This window comes from Prionailurus viverrinus, chromosome B3, assembly GCF_022837055.1.
Source record: "Prionailurus viverrinus isolate Anna chromosome B3, UM_Priviv_1.0, whole genome shotgun sequence".
Classification (NCBI taxonomy): Eukaryota; Metazoa; Chordata; class Mammalia; order Carnivora; family Felidae; genus Prionailurus; species Prionailurus viverrinus.
Window position 1 is genome coordinate 129454697 of NC_062566.1, and position 25414 is coordinate 129480110.

Here is a 25414-nt window from a genome sequence, read left to right on the forward strand (position 1 = left end):
AAAAAAAAAGAGACTTAAGAGATATATCTACAAAATACACTGTTGTATCTTTTTTTGGATCCTGACTTGAACCAATGTTAAAAGACCATTTGCAAGACAAGTCGGGAAATCTGAACAGACTAGAAATTAGATGACATTAAAGAATTACACTTAATTCCATTAAGTGATGCTTAGATTTTTTTTCATAAAAAGCTCTTTTACAAACATTATCCTGATGCTGAAGACCCCCAGAAGACATTCGATAAATATCTTAAGATAAATGACAAGAGCGACACTCCCCTTTAAACCTTCTATTTCACCTTCCCCCAGTAAAGGATAACCCCTTGGCAGTTACTGAAGTCACCACCCTTCCTCACCATCAGTCTCAATCACCTTTCCCAAGGCTCCTCTTCATGCCTCTGTATTTCCAAACTGGGCTGTTTGCAGTTTTCTGCATAGGTCCCATGATTTCCTTCCTGCATGTCTTTGAAGGCCCTGGAATGCCCTTCCACTATCTCCATTTGTTCAAATCCTACCCTCTTGAAGACCCCTCGCAAAAGTTAGTTCCTATATAAAGCCTTCTTTGAAATTCCCATGTTGCAATAGCTCACCTGTGCCACCTATAACATCTTACCTTTTCTGTTACTTTGTGAAATACCTATTATTGGTCTGTATACTCAGCAAACATTTATTGAATACCCTACCACGTTTTGGACCTGTGCTAGGGGCTAAGTATGCTATCCTGTATAGACACTGTCCCTGACCACATGGAGGTTAGGGTCTAGCGAAGGCTAGCCAAAAACTACACTAACTATATAAGAAATGACTCACAATTATGAGAAGCATTACCAAAAAAGAAGCGTGTGAACTAGAAAGGATATAAAAAGAGGTGCCAGACACAATTGGACTCTGCCACGTGGGTGTACGATTTAGGATTAAATACTCTACATTACAACTCACTGTGCCTCACTTGTTAATAATGCAGATTTCCTGGGAATGCTTAAGGCTTAGAACGAATATGTAATACCATCACCTGGCACCCAGGAGACCCTCAATAAACAGTTCTGACTCCCAGCACCTGCGCCCTTGTGGAAAGAACTTGCTTTTTTGATTAGGCTTTGGGTCCTAATCCCTAGCTCTGAGTCTGACAAAAGCTATGAACCCAATAAGCATTTCAGAAATCAGTAACACGGGAAAGGAAGAAAGATGTGGTAAGAACACCCAGCATCTACATCAGGAATCTCCTTGAAATGTAGGGTACTATTATCTACGTTTTATACATGAAGCAACTGAGGCTCAGCGCAAGAATGAGGTCGAAAAGCATGACAACATGCAAGTCCCAGCTCCAGGGCCTCTCCTGGGTCTCTTTTTCTCCATCCATTACTCCGCAACTCCAACCCAGAAGCCAGGACGAGGCCAGGAGCCCTTCCCAGAAGGCTTTGCAGCGCCGCTGAGAACTCTGGGATACAAAGGGATAAACAAATCCAAGGCAAGGACCGAGACCTAAGACCGAGAAACTCCTTTGTAATCTCGCCGGGTGACTTCTTCACCCCTTCTGTTTCCTTACCTTTCCTGGCGCTGCCGCTACCGGAAGTCTCACCAATGCCTGCAAAGGCCGGGAACAGCGCCATGACGGCAGGCCGCACCGCCGTCCCCCTCTCCAGAAATGGCGCCGGCGAGCGGACGCCGGTAGTGAGGCCTTCGCGGTTGCGGTGCACTCTGGGAAGTGTGGTTTTTCCCACTCGCACTCCCTGGGGCTTGACCCGGGGACCTGGCAGGGCGAGGAGGGGCGGGGCGGGGCGGGGCGGGGTGGGGCGGAGCCACATCGCCGTAATTGATACTGGAAGGCTTCTGTTAGAACCCGGAAGTGCAGAGACCGGATGTGGAATTGTTCAGAGCAGAAAGTAGTAGGAGCTGGGATTCCGGTTGACCCCTGAACTCGCACCGTCACTAAGTGGGTCAAATTAATCAAACTCTGAGGTTCAGTTTCCTCATCTGCAAGATGTTCGTTAGATTAAATGAGCCTTAATAAGGTGCTTGGTTGGCATTGTGACTGGCCCATGGAAAGCACTTGATGAAAGTTAGCTATTATGTGAGTTGTGACTGCAAATCCAACTTAAAGCCACGTGAGATATCCAGAATTCCGTTTACCATTTAAAATACCTTAGGGTGCCTGGGTGGCTCAGTGGGTTAAGCGTCCAACTTCGGCTCAGGTCATGATCTCCCAGTTTGTGAGTTCAAGCCCCGCACTGGGCCCTGTGCTGACAGCTCAGAGCCTGGACCCTGCTTCGGATTCTGTGTGTGTGTCTCTCTCTCTGCCCCTCCCCTGCTTGCGTGCACTCTCTCTCTCTCTCTCTCTCTCTCTCTCTCTCTCTCTAAAAATAAATAAACATTAAAAAAAATTTTTTTTAATAAAAAACACCTCAGGTTCTACCAAAACCTCTGGCTCTAAGTTATCTCAATTAGTTGGAGCAGCATCTGCCTCCTTAGCAGATGACTGCAGAGCGGGGATGCTGATGGTCCTCCCCAGTGCTCCATGTCTTTCTACTCCAGAAAAATAAGTTATATGGAAGGTTTAGGAAAATCAAACCTTAATAGTAATGTTTCTGTAATCAGAAGGAATCTGGGCATGTTAGATATTTTCGGTGCTACAAATGCATAGGAGAATTGGGCTTAAGAGAGCACCCTTATAAGAACAATTTAAAGGGGCGCCTGGGTTGATTACTTGGTTGAACATCCGGGACTCTTGATTTTGGCACAGGTCATGATCCCAGAGTCCATGCTGAGCCTGGAGCCTGCTTAAGATTCTCCCCCCCCCCCCCCTTTCTTCTGCCTCTCTCCCCTGCTCGTTCTCTCTCTTTCAAAACAATTAATGAAAAAAATTAAAAAACAATGTAAATTTGGGGGGGGGGTATTTATTTGCTGAGAGAGAGAGAGAGAGAGAGAGAGAGAGAGAGAGAGAGAGGAAGCTGAGCAGGAGCAGGAAGAGGGAGAGAGAACGGATCCCGAGAAGGCTCTGCACTGCTCAAACTCACAAACTGTGAGATCACGACCTGAGCTGAAATCTGGAGTTGGATGCTTAACCAACTGAGCCACCCAGGCGCCCCTAAAAAAACACTTTAAAGTGTACAAGGCGCCTGGCTTTGCAGTTTGACCCCCCAGTGTAGAGATTACTAAAAGCAATTAATTAACAAAAACAAAGTGTATAATTGAGTAACTGATACAAACTCCTGATTTTAAGTTGAAACTTTATGAAGTTTAGGCAGAGTTTCAGAACATCAAAGAATATAAAGTTTACTATATGTGTAAGTGTAATTGCTTAGCTTTATAAAAATTAATACCTGGCAGGTAATTGAAGTACCTGAAAAGGAAATGAAATATATTAAATTTATAAATTTATATGAAATATATAAATACAAAGCAAAGGTCAGCAAGCTTTTTCCTAAAGGGCGAGAAAGTAAATATTTTGGGCTTTGTGAGCCAGAGGGTCTCTGTCACAATTACTCAGTTCTGCCGTTGTATCGGGAAAGCAGCCATAGGTAATAAACACATAAACAAATGGGAGCGGCTGTGTTCTAACAAAACTGTGGTTACAAAAACAGTGAGCCACAGTGGACTTGGAAAGTGTTCTGTATTACATTGGGCAGTGTTTGATTAACTGTCTTTATAAATTGAAACAAACATTATTCAAGACCCCTTCAAGGTATTGCTAAAATTTACTAGGCTTATAAATCAAATAAAATTTGTAAGCTGAACTTGAACATTTAAGAACATTGTTCTTCAATTAAAACATTTATTCCTGGGCACCTGGGTGGCTCAGTTGGTTAAGTGACAGACTTCAGCTCAGGTCATGATCTCGTGGTTCATCAGCTTGAGCCCCATATTGGGCTCTGTGCTGACGACTCAAAGCCTAGAGCCTGCTTCACATTCTGTCTCAGTCTCTCTCTGCCCCTCTCCCATTCAAGTTCTCTCTCTCTCTCTCTCTTAAAAAACATTTATTCCTTTATAGTCAATAGCCAGTTTTCAGGAAATGAAAAAGCGGAAAAATTTAAAACACCAGGGGACACAATCAGCAAAACCCTGAAACTGTATAAAACAAACCATCTGGTTCTTAGAACAAATAAAATACAAGGGAAAAAATCAAGTCAAAAAGAGACATACAGGGGCACCTAGCTAACTTAGTTGGAAGAGGCTGTGACTCTTGATCTCAGGGTCATAAGTTTGAGTCCCATGTTGGGTGTAATTACTTAAATAAACAAATATTTTTTTTAAAAAAAAGAGGGGCTGGGGCACCTGGGTGACTCGGTTGGTTAAGCATCCAACTCTTGGTTTCGGCTCAGCTCATGATCTCAGTTTTGGGAGACTGAGTCCCACATCAGGCTCTGTGCTGACAGAGTGCAGAGCCTGCTTCAGATTCTCCCTCTCTCTGCCCCTCCCCACCCACCTGTTTCCTCTCTCTCTCTCAAAATAAATAAATAAACTTAAAAAAAAAAAGGGGTGCCTCACTGGCTCAGTCGGTGGAACGTGTAACTGAATCTCAGAGTTGTGGGTTTGGGCCCCAGGTTGGGTGTGGAGGTTACTTAAAATCTTTAAAATAAAAAAATAGAGCGACATACATTAAAAGAGACTTGAGAGGCATATTGACCAACAGTAATGCACATATCCTATTTGGATTCAGATTCATACAAACTGTGTAAATCAAAATCATGACACTTATGAAACCATTGGTTGGAAATTTGAACACTGGCTGGGTAATTCATAAAATTAAGGAATTATTGTTAAAATCGTATAGGCATGATAAAGGTGCTGTGATTACAGATTTTTAAGAGTCTGTGTCTTTTAGATATACATACCAAAAGGTGAAATGGTACATTGCCAAAAATTGGCTTCCAGTATGGGAGGAAGTCAAGGGGTGAGGTATGGTTGAAGCAAGATTAGCCCTGAGTTGATAACTGTTGTAGTAACGTATACATGTACTATTATTTTGGCCTTTTTTCTGGTAAAATGTTGAAATGTTCTATAATACAAAAGTTTTAAACTAAACATCAAAAAGTTTACTTTTTTAGGGGCGCCTGGGTGGCGCAGTCAGTTAAGCGTCCGACTTCAGCCAGGTCACGATCTCGCGGTCCGGGAGTTCGAGCCCCACGTCGGGCTCTGGGCTGATGGCTCAGAGCCTGGAGCCTGTTTCCAATTCTGTGTCTCCCTCTCTCTGCCCCTCCCCCGTTCATTCTCTGTCTCTCCCTGTCCCAAAAATAAATAAACGTTGAAAAAAAAAAGTTTACTTTTTTAAAAAGCGTAACAATAAAAGGGAACAAATTACTGATAGGCACAACAACATGAATGAATCTCAAAATCTGTATGCTGTGCAAAAACAGGCAGACACAGGAGTACTTACCATATGGTTCTATTTATACAAAATTCTAGGAAATGCAAATTAATATATAGTAACAGAATATATAGTAGCAGATCAGTGGTTGCATAGGGCTATGGGAGCACACGGAGGGATATTCTATGGGAGGCACGCAGAATCTCTTGGGGGTGATGGAAATGTTCTGTATCTCAATCATGGTGGTGGTGGTTTCATGGAAGTGTAACCACCACCTGGCTTTTTAAAAGTTTAAGACCACACTAAGGTTTGGAATGTATTGTTTCAATAAATTAAACACCTTTTAAACCAGGGGTCACCAAACTTTTTCTGAAAAAAGTTGCACAGTAAATATATTAGACTTAGCAGGACATAGGGTCTCTGTGTCAACTACATTGAAATTTGAATTTCATATAGTTTTCACAGGTCACAAAATATTCTTCTCTTTTTTGCAACACTTATAAATGTAAAAAGTATTCCTAACCCATGGACCATAAAAATCAGCAGTGGGTCAATTTGACCCATGGCCACAGTTTGCTGGATGGTTGCAAACTCTATATCATTAAACAAAACTAATTTTTTAAAAGTTTACTTTACTTATTTTGAGAAAGAGAGAGTTTATGAGCAGGGGAGGGGCAGAGAGAGAGAGAATCCCAAGCAGGCTGCATGCTGTCAGCACAGAGTCCAATGTGGGGCTTGATCCCACGAACCTGGGATCTTAACCTGAGCTGAGATCAAGAGTCAGATGCCCAACTCACTGAGCCACCCAAGTGCCCGTAAAAGTAAATTTTTGAAAGGTCTTTTCTACATGGGAAATTCCACCCCAGAGTACGTGGAAACAGCTCACTTTAACTGTTGTTGTTGTTATTATTATTATAGTTATTATTACTATTATTATTTATTTTGCCCTACAGACTTCGGGTATTTCCAGTGCCTATAGAAAGGATTTCTTAGAATAAGCCAAAAATGGGTTCAAATTCTGATTTGGCTTCATATGTAGTTTGACTAAACGGTGAGAGTGCACCGCTCGACCCCTTGTACTTCTATTCTTTGTGGCAGGGATTGCTCCCTCTAGCTGGGCACGTTGCTGTTCTAGATCTATCTTACGTTCCAGTGTGTTCTCGTTTAGCCTGCGTTGCCTCATGGATTTTGATCACCTCCAGACACTGACAAGAACAAATCTTTTCTCTGAGGCTGGCGGGAGGAGAAGATACGTGAAGGAGGAGCGGTGGGAATTGTGCAGGAGAGATCTGCAGAAAGGGGCTCTGTTTTAGTTGCAGGAATTGGAAGAGAGATGCTGTTCCTTTGGATCCCAGTGGAGTAGGCAGCCAGTCTGGCCACAAAGAATGAAAAATGAGTAGAGGCTATAGAAAGCTATAGAAAACAGTCTTTAAACAATGTCATAGGAGACACAATATGAAGAAATAGACTGCCAGGAGGCACTTGGACACAAAGTAGGTAGGTGCCTAGTCCTTGTTTGTTGGTGAAATAATGCCTATGTAATTTCCATCTACTTTTGGAGAAAAACATTATAGGAAAAAGAATAGGTAGTAGACTCCTATTGTTTTGCCTAATTCACAGCCCTTTTCCTGATTCCGGGAAGTGGTCATGTGTGTACAATAAGGCCGGGTGTCTTGGCCCCACCTGAGTTTTCCCTGTAGGTATGTGACCCAACTCAGTCAAGGCTTCGGTTGGTAAGGGCTCAACCCAGATCTGACCAAAGCCAGGCCCAGCAAAGTTCTTTTCCAGGGATTTGGGAACTAGAGCTGAGCAAAGAAACTGGCCTCTGTGTGTCTAGACCGCATGATGTAGTAGCCCAGGAGCTGGCGGAGGGGCAGAGGATACCTGCCTGTTAGTAGAGAAAGATGAAAACAGATTGAGTTGGAGAACAGAGTCCCAGAGATTTGGGGAAGCTCATTCCAGTTGCCCCTGGAGCCTCATTCCTATGCTTGGATTCTGGGAAACAACCTAATATCCTTATAATACCTTCTCCATTTCAGTTAAGTGGATTCAAGTTGACTGGCTTTCACAACCACGGGCCCTAAGCAATACAGAATGAATGAGTGCATGACATCATTTCCACACTCAAGGTCATAACCTCACAGTCTGGAGGTGTTCCGATTCGTTGGAGTGATGAATGAGACTTTTAAACTGGTCTACCTAGAACCTGTAAGAGCAAACTCCTTTCATCTTCTTCTTAATGTTTATTTATTTTTGAGAGGGTGAGAGACAGAGAGTGAATGGGGGGGGGGCAGAGAGAGAGAGGAAAACACAGAATCCGAAGCAGGCTCCAGGCTCTGAACTGTCAGCACAGAGCCCGACGCGGGGCTTGAACCCACAGACCATGAGATCCTGACCTGAGCTGAAATCGGACACTTAACTGACTGAGCCACCCAGGCGCCTCAGGGTTTTGAGAGGTTTTGCAGAAATTAGAGAAGGATGTCAGCAACAGGTGCTAATGATGCTACCATTTAGAACACCCTTTAGAAGGAAGCTCAGTTGGATTTATTCTCCTATAAGGAGGGTTGCGTGGTCAGGCTGAGGGCATTTCCTAAGAGCCTTGGGGAAAAGGTGATTTTGTTCTTTTTAGTGTGAGCTCTACTCCCAATGTGGGGCTTGAACTCACAACCCAAGATCAAGAGTCATATGCTCTACTGACTGAGCCAGTCAGGCCCCCTCAGGGGGGAAAAGGTGATTTTAACCAGAGTTTCAAAAGGTTAAATGCATTTCCTTGGGTAGCTTACTCTAAACTAGCACCTCTTCCCAATATGCCCTGAAAGAATTTTCTACTTTTGTTGTCATGCAAGCTCTTCCAGGAAGTGGAATGTGGTTGTTTTGTTTTGTTTTGTTTTGTTTTGTTTTATCTTGAGAGAGACAGAGACAGCAAGGGAGCAAGGGAGGGGCAGAGAGAGAGGAAGAGAGAGGATCCCAAACAGGTTCCCCACTGTCAGCGCAGAGCCCAACGCAGGTCTCAAACCCACGAAACCATGAGATCGTGACCTGAGCCCACACCGAGAGTCGGACGCTTAACCAACTGAAGCCACCCAGGCCCCCCAAAAGTGGTATATATGTTTTATAGCTATATTGATAATGAAAGAAATCAACGATAAACCTTCTGTTTTTCAATAATTTTTACATAAGCAAATGGCTAAATCCCCCCTGGTCAGGCTGCCTTTCTTGGTCTAGAAAAGTGGCATTTTAAGAACTGGTTTGTCTCCATTTAACAACTTCTTTACCTTGATGATTTGTCTCTCTGGCTTGTGGTCCCATATCTTTTAAGTGCGAGGCAGGAGTGGGGTGTTTATGCCTCTCCACTTTGTTCCCATCTACACCTCTCTTTTCACTGCCTCCTGTCACTGCCCAAGGAGCAAAAGTGTGGATTTTTTTCCCCTGTAAATTTCTAGTTGCAAGTGAAAGTGTCTAAATTAAATCGGTTTCACCTTTTGCCCATCTATTTAGGAGTCCAGAAAGGAACTATCCTGTCCATTTTAAGCATGCAATACACGCCTGATACAGGAAAAGTTTTAAACACAGGGAAGTATGAAGCAAACACAGAATAATCACCCATATTCCATTGCCTGAAGACAAATACTATTTCAGAGTATTTCTACACAGGGCTTTTCTTTCTTCCTTTTCTGCTTTTCTGATGTCTTAGGTTATGAGCATATGTTTTCATCACAGTTATGATTATTTTTCCTCCTAATATTCTATGCAAGCATCTCTCTGCTTTATTACAAATGTCATAAACATGTATTAGATGTATAATATTTCATCCAATGGATGGGATCACAATATACTTAACCATTCCCATTTCTAGATATTTAGCAAATCTCGCTTCTGTCATCTCGTTGATTTTATCTGTGAGATCTCCAAAACATGAATGGCCAGACGGGACTGTGAGTCACAAGATCGTAAATGGTAGACCCACCAGTGGCCAAGAGGGGTGTTTGTAATGATGAACTGCCTTGTGCTGGAGCATGAGGAGTGAGGTGGCAAAATGGCAGTGATGGAGGGCAAGAGGACACTTTCTAAAAAGACAAATATAGGAGTGCCTTGGTGGCTCAGTTGGTTGAGCCTCCGACTTTGGCCTAGGTCATGATCTCGCAGTTCACGAGCCCAAGCCCCACGTCAGGCTCTGTGCTGACAGCTCAGAGCCTGAAGCCTGCTTCAGATTCTGTGTCTCCCTCTCTCTCTGCCCCTCTCCTGTTCATGCTCTCTCTCTCTCTCTCTCTCCCTCTCAAAAATAAATAAACATTAAAAAAATAAAATAAATAAAAATAAAAAGACAGATATCAGAGTGCCTGGGTGGCTCAGTCGTTTAAGCGTCTGACTCTTGATTTCAGCTCAGGTCATGATCTCCCAGTGTGAGTTTGAGCCCCATGTAGGGCTCTGCACTGACAGCTCAGAGCCTGCTTGGGATTCTCTTTCTCTGTTCCTCTGCCCCTCCCCTGCTTGCATGCTCTCTCTATCAAAATAAATTTAAAAACCTAGAAAAATTTTATAAATAAAAAGACAAATATAATTTCAAATAATAAAGACAAAGCTCCACAAAACATTTATTGAGCAAAGTCACTATACTAAGTGCCAACACTACATCTCAACAAATAATTCTGGCCTGTAGAAGTAAGTGCAAAGATAATCCATGAATGAACAAGGGACACTAACAAGACTGGGGAGGTGAGGGTTAACTCTGCCTGGCTCCACAGAGGTAAAGCTGCTTACCCGAGTCTTGAAAAATGATGAAGGAGGAGTTCCCTGGATAGACCAAGGAGAAAACAAATGTAGGCAGAGGAGATAACAAGTGCAGAAGTCTAAATTATGAAACAGCAAGGTGTGTTCAAGGACCCTCAACCAGGGCTATGTGGCTGCCGTGAAGTGAGAGAGGCTTTGGGCAGGTCCTTATGGACCCTGATGCCTTGTGGTGTACAATAAAACATTTGGTCCTTGTCCCTGGTTCTTCCTCAGAGGCTAATACTAAATCCTTGGAATTTTCCAAGATTCTTTGTTATTCACAGGCAGGAGGGGGACAGGCTGGAAAGACTAACTACATGATTAGAGGGCTGGGCTCTAGGGAATGGAGTGGGGCGGGAGGTTGAGTTCAATCACATAGCCAATAATGCAATCAATCATGGCTATGTAATGAAACCCAGTAAAACTTGAGATACCAATTCTCCAAAGAACATCCTGGTTGATGAATACATCAGTGTGCTGGGAGGGTGGTGCATCCTGGTACCATGAAGAAAGTACATAGAAGCTCTACATTCAGGATGCTCCCAGACCTCATCTATGTGTGCTTCATTTGGCTGGTCCTGATTTATATCTTTTATAATAAAATTATAATCATAGCTATAGCACTTTTCTGAGAGTTCTTTGTTGTAGCAAATTATCATACCTTAGGTGGTTGAGGGATCCCCTGAACTTGTACTCAGTTGGTCAGGAGTGCTGATAGCCTGGGCACCCCCGAACTTGTGGCTGGCATCTAAAGTGAGAGCAGTCTTTAATTAGGGACAGAGCCCTTACCCTGTAAGTCTGCACTCACTGCAGGTGATTTGCATAGGACTCACATGGCAGGATTGCACCGTGCTCAGGGATTTTAACCTTATTTTGATGATTTTTTTTTCCTTAGAGAGAGAGAGGGAGCGTGAGCAGGGGAGAGGAACAGAGGAGAGAAAGAGAGAATCTTTAGCAGGCTCCATATTCAGCTCGGAACCTGACACAGGGCTCAATCCCATGACCCTGGGATCATGACCTAAGCCAAAATCAAGAGTCAGATTCAGATGATCAACCGATTGAGCCATCGAGGTGCCCCTGAACCTTACTTGGAAAGATTTTAAGCAAGGGAATGTCAAATATTTGTGTCTTAGAAAAACCACTGTGTGGCAGTGTGAAGAATGGATTAGATGGGGGAGAATATGAAATTAGGGTGTTACGGATTGTTGGAACTCAGAAAGGAGCAATAAACGAGGCCAACACATAGCAAGCAAGAATGGGGATGAATTATAAAAGATCTCTGTAAAATAGAGTGTGCAGCATCCCGGGGGTTGGTTCCGCAAGGGTGTGCCCAGACTGTAGTGGGATAGAGACAACGGTTTATTGGAAACATCACTTTCAATGAGCAGCAAGCTAAATGATTTGGATCTTTTAAAAAAAATAATAAAAAGATATATATTTCCTTTTGAGTCCGCTAGAAGAGTTTAAAGATACCAAATAATACAACAAATTATCATGTGCTAACCCCCACCTGCAATTTAGCACACGGTAACATCTTCTTCCTTTCTCTTAAGTTGTTCTATTTGTGCCTAATTTTTAAAATTATTATATAAGTCAATGGCTCTCAAGGTGGGGAGGAGGGGCAGCTCTTCTCCACGGAGAACATCTGGCACTGTCTGGAGATATTTTGGATTGTCATGACTGGGGAGTTGCTACTGGCAATCTAGTGGATAAAAGCCAATGGTACTGTTAAACATCCTACAATGCACAGGGACAGCCCCCACAACAAAGAATTATCTGGCCCCAAATGTCAATAATGCTGAGGCTAAAAAACCCTTATTCACGGAAAAGAAAGAAAACAGTGTAGATAAAAGTGAGATCCTCATGTATCTCTCCCCAAATCCAAACCCACTTCCCAACCACCCTCTCCCCAAAGATAACCACTCTCATGAATTAGGTAGGACAGAGGTTTGTTGGTTTGGTTTTTGGTGGTATTTATTTTTCCAATTTCTTTTTTTGCTCAATTCTTAGGGTTCGAGTTTTTGAAATTTTTAGCTAATTCTCAGTGTCTCATACAGGAGTAAAAGTACCCCAAATAGACACCACTGTTGCCGTAAAAAAAGTATAATGGTGGAGCCTGGCTGGCTCAGTCAGTGGAGAATGTGACTATTGATCTCAGGGTTGTGAGTTCAAGCCCCACGTTGGGTGTAGAGACTACGTAAAAATAAAATCTTGAAAAAAAAAGTACAACCGTATACATTCTGCCTTTTAAAGCCTTGACACATGCTACACGTGCCCAGATCCATCCCCTTGCCACCTTAGTCTGCCCTGCCCTCTTTCTCAAGGTAAGCTAGGTTGTCCACCTAGGAACTTGAGAGGAGACTGTGTTTTCCTTTATTTATTAACCTTTATTTACTGTGGTAGAAGACCATGAAAAGTTATTGACAGAAACAAGATAAGACACAGGGCTAGCCATGTTCCAGCCCTGACCAAAATGTAATACAATAAACATTCCCAGGGTACCCAAGTGGCTCATTCTGTTAAGCATCTCACTTCGGCTCAGGTCATGGTCTTAAGGGTTCGTGAGCTCGAGCCCTGCTTCAGGATTCCCTCTCTCTCTCCATCTCTCTCTCCCTTTCTCTCTGCCCCTTGTGGGATTCTCTCTTTCTGTCCCTCCCTCTCTCTCTCTGCCCCTTGCTCACTCGCGCGCGCTCTCTCTCAAAAAGTAAAAATAATAAATAAAAACAAACATTCTCTAATTCATTCAGTGTCCTTGGACACTGCCAGTAGGAGCCCATCCTACAAGATCATGTGATTGATTCTTATACAGAATATAGTATGAGTTTAATAACATCTATTGGAATGGAATCACCAAAGATAGGCTTATGAAGCAAAGATGACGTAATTTGTTCTTTTCTTAATTCTTTAGAGAGGGAGGGGGAGTGGCAGAGGGAAAGAATCTTAAGCAGGTTCCGTGCTCAGCATGGAGCCCAATCCCACAACCCCCAGGATCATGACCTGAGCTGAAATTAAGAGTTAGATGCTCAACCACTCAACCAACTGAGCCACCCAGGACCCCCAAAGATGATCTAATTTAAATCAGAGTTTTACAAACTACTTACAAACAGCTGTTTGTGTTACAAACAACTTTAAGAATTTTGGATTAATTAATCCAAGAAATTAGGGTTAATACTGAAATGATGTGTCAATGCCAAAAAAAAATTTAATCAACTGAAATAAATGAAAAAGTAACCAATAAGATGGAAAACAGGGGCACTTGGGTGGCTCAGTCGGTTAAGCATCTGACTTCGGTTCAGGTCATGATCTAATGATTTGTGGGTTCGAGCCCTGCAACGGGCTCTGTGCTGACAGCTCAGAGCCTGCAGCTTGTTTTGGATTCTGTATCTCCCTCTCTCTCTGCCCCTCCCCTGTTCATGCTCTGTCTCTCTCTGTCCCAAAAATAAATAAACGTTGAAAGAAAAAATTTTTTAAAAATAATAATAAAAATAAAAATAAATAAGTGTTAAAAAAAAATTTTTAAAAGATGGAGAACAAAAAATTGCTCCTTACTTTTTATTAAAAAAATTAAAATTCCTGAATACCTTTCAAATGCATGCTAAGCGCTGTGCTCTACACTGTGATAAAAATATCTTCTCCAAGTGACATAAATCTCACCTAAGATGCCTGTAAGGATCTCATGATCCAGAAGGGGAAACACACACATCAGCAGATAATGTTCATAATATGATGTGATGGGACAACGAAAGAGATGTTTTTTCAGTATAGGTGCAGCAGAGATTAAATTAAAGACTCAGTTGGTAATAGCGACACCCTTCTTCATCACCATCAAACTCTGGTTCATAACCTTGTGATAAGAGCTGAGAACACCATTTAAATTAAAATAGTCAAGTAAGTGTGCCCTACCCAATTTGAAACACATTGCTATAATAATCTATAATAATTGGAATGATATGGCACTGGTTTAGAACTCAGTGGACATAATAAAACACAATAGAGATTATAGAAAGAGAATCTGTCCTCCCATAAGCATGGTATTTCAAACCAATGATTGGAATGTGGATTATTCAATAAATGATCTTGAAATACATTTAATTTGGAAAAAAAATTATATCCCTACTTCTCCTTAATATCAAATAAATTCTAGTTGGGTCAAAGATGAAATATTTTAAAAACATGCAAAATTGAGAAGAAAATATAAGTATTTTTAAAATCTTTGGAGGATGGGCACCTGGGTGGTTCAGCCAGTTAAGCGTCTGACTCGGGCTTAGTTCATGATCTCACAGTTCATGGTTTCAAGCCCTGCATCGGGTTCTGTGCTGACAGCCTGGAGCTTGCTTGGGATTCTCTCTCTCTCTGTCTCTGTCTCTCCTTCTCTCTCTCTCTCTCTCTCTCTGCCCCTCACCTGCACATGCACACACACACACACACTCTCTCTCTCTCTCTCTCTCCCCCAAAATAAATAAAATAAACTTTAAAAAAAATCTTTGGGCAAATAAGATCTTTCTAAACAGAACATCAAAGCTAGAATTCTAAAAAAAAAAAAGTTGATAGATTTTATTAGACTAAAATTTAAAACTTCTGAACTATAGACAACTCCTGAAAACAAATATAAAACATGAAGCAACAAATTAAAAGAAAAAAAAAACTAGATCATAGATCATCCAGGGGAGCCTAGTGGATTCAGTTGGTAGAGCATACAATTCTTGATCTTGGAGTTGTAAGCTTGAGCCCCATGTTGGGAGTAGAGATTACTTAAAAATATAAAATCTTGGGGCACCTGGGTAGCTCAGTCACTTAAACATCTGACTCTTGCTTTCAGCTCAGGTCTTGATCTCGGGGTCCTGAGTTCAAGCCCCATGTTGGGCTCCACACTGGGCATGGAACCTACTTTTAAAAAATCGGATCGTCAGGGAAATACAAATCAAACCACAATGAGATACCACCTCACACCTGTCAGAACAGCTAAAATTAACAACTCGGGCAACAACAGATGTTGGCGAGGATGCAGAGAAAGAGGAACCCTTTTGTACTGCTGGTGGGAATGCAAACTTGTGCAGCCACTTTGGAAAAACAGTATGGAGGTTCCTCAAAAAATTAAAAATAGAAGTACCCTATGACCCCAGCAATTGCATTACTAGGTATTTATCCAAGGGATGCAGGAGTGCTGATTCGAAGGGGCACATGCACCCCGATGTTTATAGCAGCACAATCAACAATAGCCAAAGTATGGAAAGAGCCCAAATGTCCATCGACTGATGAATGGATAAAGACGTGGGATATATATATATATATATATATATATATATATATGAATATTACTCAGCGATCAAGAAGAATGAAATCTTAGCATTTGCAATACTGTGGATGGAACTAGAGTATATTATGCTAAGTGAAATAAGTCAGAGAAAGACAAATATGTGATTTCACTCATGTGTGGAATTTAAGATGCAAAACAGATGAACATAGGGGAAGGGAAGCAAAAATAATATAAAAGCAGGGAGAGGGACAAACCATAAGAGACTCTTAAATACAGAGAACAAACTGAGGGTTGCTGGTGGGGTGGCGTGTTGGGTAGGGGGCAGGGCTGAAAGGTGAGGGGCATTAAGGAGGACACTTTTTGGAATGAGCATTGGGTTCTATTCCTGAAATTAAACACACACACACACACACACACACACACACACATCCCCACAAAGCTTAAGCTAACTAATCCAGGAAACTCCAGAAGTGGAAAGTATTAATTAGCAATAATATAAAGTTTTGAGTACATTTTATATCATTCAATAAAAAATTTTAATTTATAAATGCAATTTAAACTTTTGCAAATTATGTGAAAAGAAATAAAAATCTGCCTAAAAAAGGAGAGAGAGAGAGAGAGAGAGAGAAAGACAAACCAAGAAACAGACTCTTAACTATAGAGAACAAAGGGATGGTTACCAGAGGGGGCGGAGGATGGGTGAAATAAGCGATGGGGATTAAGGAGGGCACTTGTAGTGATAAACACAGCGTGTTCCATGGAAGGTGTTGAATCACTATATTGTACACCTGAAACGAATGTTATTCTGTATGTTAACTAACTGGAATTGAAAGAAAAAACTTTAAAAATCTTAAAAAAAAACCCAACTAGATCATCTGGAAGAATATCCTTGACAGATTAAAAAGCTGTTCAGGGGAACCTGGGTGCCTCAGTCAGTTCAGCCTCCGACTCTTGGTTTCAGCTCAGGTTGTGATCCCAGGATTGTGGGATCGAGCCCCAAGTCGGGTTCTGAACTGAGCATGGAGCCTGCTTAAGATTCTCTCTCTCCCTCTGTCCCTCTCCCCCACTCGTGCTCTGTCTCTGTCTCTCTCTCTCTAAAATGAAATAAGAAATAAAATAAAATAAAATAAAAAGCTGTTATTTTTTAAATAAGAAAAATGTGACTCTCCCCCATAACATGGGGAAACGAGATGAAAATGCAATCCACAAAAAAGATACGCAAATAATCATGTGAAAAGATATTGTTCTTATTTTTTTTAATGTCTATTCATTTTTTTTTTCTTTTTTTTTTTTTAATTTTTTTTTCAACATTTTTTTTTTAATTTTTTTATTTTTGGGACAGAGAGAGGCAGAGCATGAACGGGGGAGGGGCAGAGAGAGAGGGAGACACAGGATCGGAAACAGGCTCCAGGCTCTGAGCCATCAGCCCAGAGCCTGACACGGGGCTCGAACTCACGGACCGCGAGATCGTGACCTGGCTGAAGTCGGACGCTTAACCGACTGCGCCACCCAGGCGTCCCTAATGTCTATTCATTTTTTGAGAGAGAGACAGAGACAGAGACAGAGACAGGAGACAGAGCACAAGTCGGGGAGGGGCAGAGAGAGAGGGAGACACAGAATCCAAAGCAGGCTCCAAGCTCTGAGCTGTCAGCACAGAGCCCAGCGTGGGGCTCAAACTCATGAACTGTGAGATTATGGCCTGAATCGAAGTCAGACGTTTAACCGACTGAGCCACCCAGGTGCCCCAAGATACCGTTCTTATTAATAGTGAAAGTTTCACCACCATAAATGATAGTGAAGATTTAAAAAATGGAAAATACTAGTGTGTGCAGAAAGCAGACATTATTATACAATGATGGTGGGAAGACAGCTAGGTAGAAATCTTCTGGGTGGGGATTTGGGAATATGTATGAAAAAGTCAAAGGAGGAAAATAAAACAAAACAAAAAAACAGAGGCAGGTTGAGGGGAGGAGGGGAAGGTGAAGGGAGTGTTTTGAACCAGCAAGTCCTTTTCTAGGAATCTCTACAGTATGCATCTCTTGTGTTTACAACCACATAGTAGTCGGCTCAGGCTGCCCTGACAGAATGCAGCAGACTACTGGCCTCAACAATAGTTTATTTTCCCACAGTTCTGGAGGCTGGAAGTCCAAGATCAAGGTGGCCATCTTCTTGTGTGTTCTCACATGACCTTTGCTCTGGCGTTTCTTTCTCTCATGTAAGGACACCAGTCACTTTGGATTAAGGTCCCATTTAACCTTCATCACCTCTTTAAAGGCCCCATCTCCAAACATAGTCGCATTGAGGAAATAGTGCTTCAACATATAATTTTGAGGAAACACAACTTGGTCCATAACAAATAATGAAAAATTGGAAACAACCTAAGGGTCCATACAGTAAAACATTACCCAGCCTTAAAATTGATACAGTCAGTTTATATTTATTAACATGGAAAGCTGCCACGATACATGACATGTTTCTTAAAAGATTTTAAAATCATAGGCTTATATATATATATATAATCTCATATATACATATTTGAAAAGCAAGGTTTATGCACCCTAAACAAGGTAACATCTGGGTAGTGGAGATTGAATGTGAATATACACATTCCACTTTATATTTCTATGAATAATATATAATGAATATTTTTACCTTCACATAAAAAAGAAAAAAGCCATTTTATTTTTTTTTTATTTTTAAAAAATTTTTATTATTGACATATAGTTGACATAGGATGTTATGTTAGTTTCAGGCACACAACATAGTGATTCGACAATTCTATATCTTATTCACGGCTCACCCGGGTAAGTGTGAAAAAAGCTATTTCCCAAAGGACAGTTCAATCCCAAATTTATTTCTTTGAGGATCATTTAAATAAATTTCTATTTCTGATTACTAATTTGTTGCATAAATAATTACAACCTATAAGCCAAAGTGGTCCTACCGGGTACACCAGGAAAGAGGCCACTGATGTGAGGCAGGTTACAATCTTGAGCAGAAGCTATCCATCTACAGAAAAATTATGAACCTAAGTAAATATTAATTAACAATAGAATCTATGGGGATGCTTAGTGGATATTTGGCAATCCTTTGTTAATTTGATCATTTTAGCCAGTTAAACTAGATAATATAAGCCAAAAGTCCCTGAGAGTACACAAATACACTGACAAATTTCAAAGACAATAAATTGTTTTTCTAGCAACTTGGAATCCTATGGGCAATGTCAACACCAACCCAATGGAATTTCTCAGACAAATCCACTTCCACAAGTAGGAAAAAAACCCAACACCACAGTATACAGTATGCTGCTTTAGTTCTCGATTGGTTTATCAATGAATTCGGTCCCTGGAGTGACAACATTCCCTTTAGTGAAAAATCATCCCAACTTGCTACTTAGTTTGAATTAGGGTTTGTCAAATTCAAAGACCTCAGCAGCGCAAGGTCACATGGCGGTGACGGTTGTTCAGACTGAGTGACCCTGCCCCGGGTAGTTCCTGATTGACGCTCCCCATTTGCCTACACCTGAGAAACAGACCTTTCCCTGTGGGACCGAACGGTGGCATCAGGGGTGCAAATTCATCGCCGGATTTTTCAGCTTCCCACAGGTCTGGCTAACTGATTGATCAGAACAAATGAAAGCGTTATGTCTTCCAACCTCCCTTCCGATGATCAAGCAGCTGATTGCAACTTTCCACAGCCTTCAGCATATGGGTTGCATGACCCATGGCCGATTCTGCTGAATATGCTGGGAATAGCTTCCTCTTTGACATTCAAGTTAATTATCACTATTGAATCTTTAATACTTAAAAAACACACAGTGGTTAATTTGTTCATGAATCCGTGGTTTGATAAATGCCAGTGTATATATTAAATTATGTTAATGTCTAATATCTTTTTTGAGCAGTCAAAAGTGCATTAAAAATTAAAATAAAATTAATTCCCACTTTCCCATTCTTACACTGTAGGTAATGTTATTGTACACTGTGCTGTAGTGTTCTACAAATTGATGTTCGGTGCTTTGAATTAATGAACTTTGTGATTTATTTACTGCCTGGGGTGCTGTTCATTAGTTTTTCAATTACTGTAAAACTTTATATAACATGGCATGAGCCCCTAAGCAATCAGATGAACAGTACTGGGGAGTTTTTCTTTTAAATAGGATCATGTAATAAAGACAGAAGACTAAATTAGCATCTCTGATATGCCAGCCAGAGACACTGGGTGCCATGCTGGTAGGCTTGTGAATAACCTTCCAGAAGTGAATCTTTCAGAATCAGAATGCTCGGGAAAATCTGCTCTCCTGCCCTTGAGTAAAAGTCCTGGTGAACCATCTTCGTCCACAGAACTCAAAACAAGAATCTCTAGGATGCAGTGTATTAGCAAGAGGCAGGTGTGATTTGAAAGTACTGTCGTATCACCCTACAAACTCTTAGAAAGGCTAGAAGTGATTGTTATGTGATGAGGGAGGGTGGGGCAAGCCGAGGGCAAAATATGGGCCGGCACCCCCCCCCCCACGTGGGATATGTGTGATGTGCCTGGGACATAAGAACCCAAAAACAGAGAAAGTGTTTAAGTGCTTGCCATGGTGATGTGGGACACTAAGGCAAATGAAAACTGAAATTCTCTTACTGCCTACAACCCATTGACAAGTCCTTGAAACTGGCAGGGTGACCTCCCTCTAGGAGCTCAGCTGCCTCCAGGATGACGCTTTGCTGGGGGCAAAAGACAACCTTGGCTTAACATTATCCCAACCTCGAGGATCCTGTAAGTCGACTTCCCTCATCCCACCTGCCCCGAGATATATGCTGGCAATCCTACTCCAAGCTTGTGCCCCACCCCCCATACATCTGAAGGGTCTCGTGACTGAGGTTTTATTAAGCGGTAGTAAGCGGCATTTCCCTAGCAACAGCCAGCCCCTCAAGGTCCTGGAAACCTTGCTTCCAACATTCCTTAGAGACTTACTCTATCCCTGACCCCCTCCCAACCTGAGGGTATATAATGAGCTCCCCATCAGGACCCCAGTGCAGCTCTTCCTGCCCATGGGTCCTGTCCCCATGCTTTAATAAAATCACCTTTTTGCACCGAAGACGTCTTCAAGAATTCTTTCTTGGTCGTCGGCTCTGGACCATCCCACCACCACCCCCAAAACTTCATCATTATGTTTTGCACTAAGATTGAAATGTGTCCATGTGTCGGATTTCTTTCAGTGTCTCTTTTGGTAAGCTCTGACATGATTCCTGGCACACTCCCTCGGGTTTTCTTCAACTCTTAGATACCCTGTGTCCTTTCCAGGAGGGGCGCTGCATGTAAAACATGGTCCCTGCTGGAAAACTCCCAGGGAGGTGAGGCTGAGGCAAGGAAAGGTTAGAGGGAGCCTCGCCCAACGGCTCCCACAATCACAGAAGAGCTAGAAGAACAGTGGGGAGTGAGGGGAAGCTGTTGGCAAGGCGACAGAGGCAGCTGGCTCAGAGGGAGTCCAGACTCAGCACCAGCAAGGGGGCGGGGCGTGGGGGTGGTAAACACACAGCCACGGAGGCCCAGGCTTCTTCCAGTTAGCTCAACCCGCTCTGCCCCGTGACCCTAAATCTACATGTATTTCAGATGTGCCCACAGAGAGGGAAGCTTTTCATCTGACACAAGGGATTTACTATTCAAAGGTACAGTAATTCATACTATTCATAGGATGAAGGCAAGAAAGAAACGCTTGTTATCTGCATGGGGGGGGGGGGAAGCCTGTTGACAGGACACCGAGAAGCTGAGTACCCCCAGGAGCTGAGTAGCTACTCAGGCCGCTTGAGATCAGACCACACAAAACACCAGAAGGAAGCCTGTGCTTGGGACGAGGGGGGTAGTAGCCATGTAACTAATACGTGTTCATTAGTCTTTTGCAAAGTTATACAAAATACAGCATGAGGAGACTTCAAACTCTAATTTTAAGAATTTTATTTCTGTATCAGAAATATAACGGAACCTCAGTTTTCTAGAACTTTCCTGGTTAGTCTGTTCTGGCATATCTTAGTTGGCCAGTCTGCCCTCACCCCTATGGTCATCCCCAGTGAAAACAACACCAGTCCCATTGCCTCTTCAGTCACGGGGCTGGTCCCAGTTCACTCGTCTGTCGTACAAGCGTCTGTCTGGCCTGACCCCTCTCTTCTTGTCCTCCAAACTGTTCCCTGCCCACAGCCTCTCCTGACACTCTGACCTGATGTTCAGGATGGCTTCTCTGGCTCTTAACCCTGTCACCATGCTTCTTCCTTGATTTAAACACATCCCTTTGCTGATGCCTGGATGAGCCCTCTAGGAGCCCCTTGCCCAGGATAGGTCCCCACCAAACCAGCCCTGGTTCCTCCAGCTGAACAGACCAAGGCAGTTCTGTAGAATTTGTTTTTGGGGGCCAAGGGGGAAAAAAAGTCTTCTTTTGCTCCAGCTCTTACTGTAAATAACGCTTCTAAAGACCTCGTGAATTTATTGTCTGATCCTTCCTCCATGATAAGGGATGGTGTGAATCTCAGCATCCTCATTACCAACATCAGTGAAGGCTACACAGGGCCGTGGTTCACCCAGTAATATGGTTCATCAGCTAATAGAACTAGACACTGGGGGGTACCTCGGTGGTCCCGTCGGTTACGCATCCGACTTCGGCTCAGGTCGTGATCTTGTGGTCTGTGAGTTCGAGGCCCATGTCAGGCTCTGTGCTGACAGCTCTGAGCCTGGAGTCTGCTTCAGATTCTGTGTCTCCCCTCTCTCTGCCCCTCCTATGCTCATGCTTTGTCTCTCTCTGTCTCTCAATAATAAATGTTTAAAAAATTAAAAAAAAAAAAACTAGACACTGGGATCCTGAAGTCACCTCTCCTGTCATTCGATGTTTTCTGATAAGAGATGAATACTACAAAAACAAATAAGCAATAGATTCTAGTTGCTGCAAGTTCTGAGGAGTGGAGTTGTTTCCAACTTGTTACCCCGTAATATCCAAGTGGATCCTGAAAGCTAGGTAGCCTCTGGGCAGTAAAGGTTATCTTGGGCCTCCAAAATCACAATTACCTTGATAAATAAATCACTGTCTCCAGAAACACACAGATAATTCATTTACAGTAACAGCTATCAGATTACTTGAAAAATATAGGCATAGCATAGGTGATAGTGAATAAAGGGTGTGGGTTCGGAGAAAGTCACCAACAGTGCTCACCTCCATGGTGGCTCATGGGTACAGACAGGATGGCCGGTCCCAGCCTGGACCCACGCGAGGCTCTGCGTAGATTGTCCAATGACCACCAGACCCTGTGGGAAGGTGGCACCAGCACAGGAGGGGGACTGAGGGAAGATTCAGGGCTAGGCCCCACCTTAGCCTCTGGACTAGGTGTGTTACTTTGGACCCAGTCAGAAGAACTGGTGAATTTCCCAAATCCAAATGTCAGTCATGATTTCCTAAATGGAATGGATCACAGCCCTCGATATTTTGGAAACTAACCATATTGTCGCCCCTAATCTCTTCGGGGAGAGCTGTCTACTTCTACACATCCGCTCCCAGGAGGTCAGACCCCAAGGAGCTCCCGTTCCAGTGCAGGTCACAGGGTCAGAAGATGCTGCTTCGGCTGCCAGCTCGAGGTGATGTAGGCAGAGAACTGGGAACAGGCGGGATGTGCTCTTTTGATGTGCATTGCTCCCACTGCAGCATAAAGACACCATTAAAATGACTTTGAAAACTTTAGACATCTTGATGTATCTACTCATCTGAAGCTTACTTTAATAACTATAATTTTTTAAAAATATTAATGTTTATTTATTTGGGGGGAGAGAGAGACAGAGTGTAAGTGGGGCAGGGGCAGAGAGAGAGGGAGATACAGAATCCGAAGCAGGCTCCAGGCACTGAGCTGTCAGCACAGGGCCCAACTCGGGGCTCAAACCCCCGAACCATGAGATCATGACCTGAGCCAAAGTCAGATGCTTAACCCAGCTTAAGGTCACCCAGGTGCCCCTTAATAACTATAATTTTAAATAGCTTCTATCCTGATCTTGATTCTTACAACTTATGTTTCATTTTTAAGGTTTATAATGACTGTTATTTAATGTTTATTTATTTTGAGAGAGAGAGAGAGAGAGAATGCGAGCAGGGGAGCAGCAGAGAGAGAATCCCAAGCAGGCTCCAGGCTATCAGCGCAGAGCCTGACCCAGGGCTCCATCTCAGGACCTCACGGACCTGAACCGAAATCAAGAGTCAGAGACTTAACTGACTGAGACGCCCAGCCACCCCTATAATGACTATAAATAAAGCAGTTTACTTGGGAATTTACCTGGTGTCTATTTCTTCACGTACAGTTTTTATAACAGCAATCCCAAACTCCTCTAGGAATGTTACCAGCATATTTATTGCCTCCATTACTCACATTGGGAAATACTTGATTGCTTTCTGCTTTTTTGTTAACTCGAGAAGCTCATTGATTTTCAAAAGGAAAACTCTTTTTTTTTTTTTAAGTAATCTCCACACCCAACGTGGGGCTCGAACTTACAACCCCAAGATCAAGAGTCACATGCTCCGCCAATTCAGCCAGCAAGGAGCAACTCTGTTTCATCACCCACTGGGACTCATGAACCCCCCAAAATGACACATAATCCCCTGTCCACGTGTGCACATTTCTCTGGGGAGTAGATCCATAGCTTTTGTTCTATTCTCAAAGGTCCATGACCCCCTCTTCCTCCAAAAGAATAGCAATTGTCTGCCATTTTAATCAAAACTATCATTACACTATACTTGCAATATTAAATCACCCTCCTGGCTGATCCCCCTACCTCCAGTCTCCTTCCAGTCCCTTCTGGACCCTGATGTCACCCCACTGTCTCATCTGCCCAACACGAGGTTTAATTGCTTTGGTTCTTTCTCCCTCTGCATGCAGTGCCCACAGAAGCCTGGTGGTGGCGCCACCACACCGCTTTTATTCCCAATTCTCTGCAGCTCTCCCATCTGCAACACCTCCCCCGCTCTCTCCGCCACCCTCGCCCACACCCCGCGCTTCCAGGCCCGGCAAAAGTCGCCTCCCAGACTAGGACCAGCCCCGAGGTAGAGTCCGGTTTCAGATGCAGACTACCTGAGTGGGGATGTAGGCCTGGAGGTCTACAGGGCTGGAAATGTCAATTGGAAAGTTTTTAAAAATCTTGAAAAAGGGCAAGCTCTCCAAGGGAAATAAAAACAGAAAACAGTCAAGGGCTTATCCTCAGTTTCTACAGCACTTAGGTGCTGGGATCAGTGCTCAGCAAAGAGCAGCACTCGAATGCTTACAGAATGAACGTGAGATGTCTTGTTCAAAACAAAACGTCTAAGCGGGTGGGGGGTTATGAGGTCAGAATTTGCCTGCAAAATATTTCTAACAAACTGCTTTGTAAAAACAACAACAAAAAAAAACCCCAGGTGAATTATTTCCCTAGTCTTTGCGTCACAAATTATTTATCAAAGCATTGGAGTTGATAAGCAGTTTTAAGCAATGCACGTCAAATGACAGTCCCGAATAGGGGCAGGTTAAATACACATCTTTCATGAACATTTTTCCAAGACAAGATAAGAAAGTAAATCTAAAGTGGAGAGACAGAAAATACACGGGATTAGGAATCAGTAAACAGCTGTCTCTGGTATTTGCTCAATTACTGTTACGTATGCAACTAACCCCGGTCATAATTATTTAGGAAAGAATTCGTGTCTTCTTTAGCAACACACTCTACACCGATATCGTCGGTCTCTAAGGTGCAAATGGGTCCGCAGGTTAAGTTAGGTGTTTGATATTATGAGTCAATATTAATATTAAACTCGGGGCTGAAGAGAGAACAAAAACCAGGTCAGTGCGCAGCTAGGTAACCCCGGGATGGTCTGCGACTTAGGCAGGCGGCTGTGAGCTGCCCAGTTTAGGTGGGAGGGAGGTGGCAGTCCCAGCAGGAGGCCGGTGTCTCTGCACGCGGGCTCCTCCTTCACCCTTCGCAGCAACGGTGCTCCCCAGTCTGATGTTCCTATAGGGCGTCATCTTCTTCATTTGCAGAGGATGATGGACAATATCAAGGTCAGGCAAGGTCAGGTCACTTGCACAAGGTCCCAGCTT

At 42.9% G+C, this 25414-nt stretch overlaps 1 protein-coding gene across 5 annotated transcripts in view; it reads right to left on the reverse strand.

Annotated features, from left to right (window-relative positions):
* Nucleotides 1–1671, reverse strand: part of NRDE2 (NRDE-2, necessary for RNA interference, domain containing) — a 56419-nt gene extending 54748 nt beyond the window's left edge. For all 5 annotated transcript variants that reach the window (XM_047862414.1, XM_047862413.1, XM_047862411.1 and 2 more), the window contains exon 1: nucleotides 1547–1671. In XM_047862414.1, coding sequence (XP_047718370.1) covers nucleotides 1547–1610 — 64 coding nt within the window. In that variant the 5' untranslated portion in view covers nucleotides 1611–1671. The remainder of the gene's footprint in view (nucleotides 1–1546) is intronic.
* Nucleotides 1672–25414: the final 23743 nt, after the last annotated feature.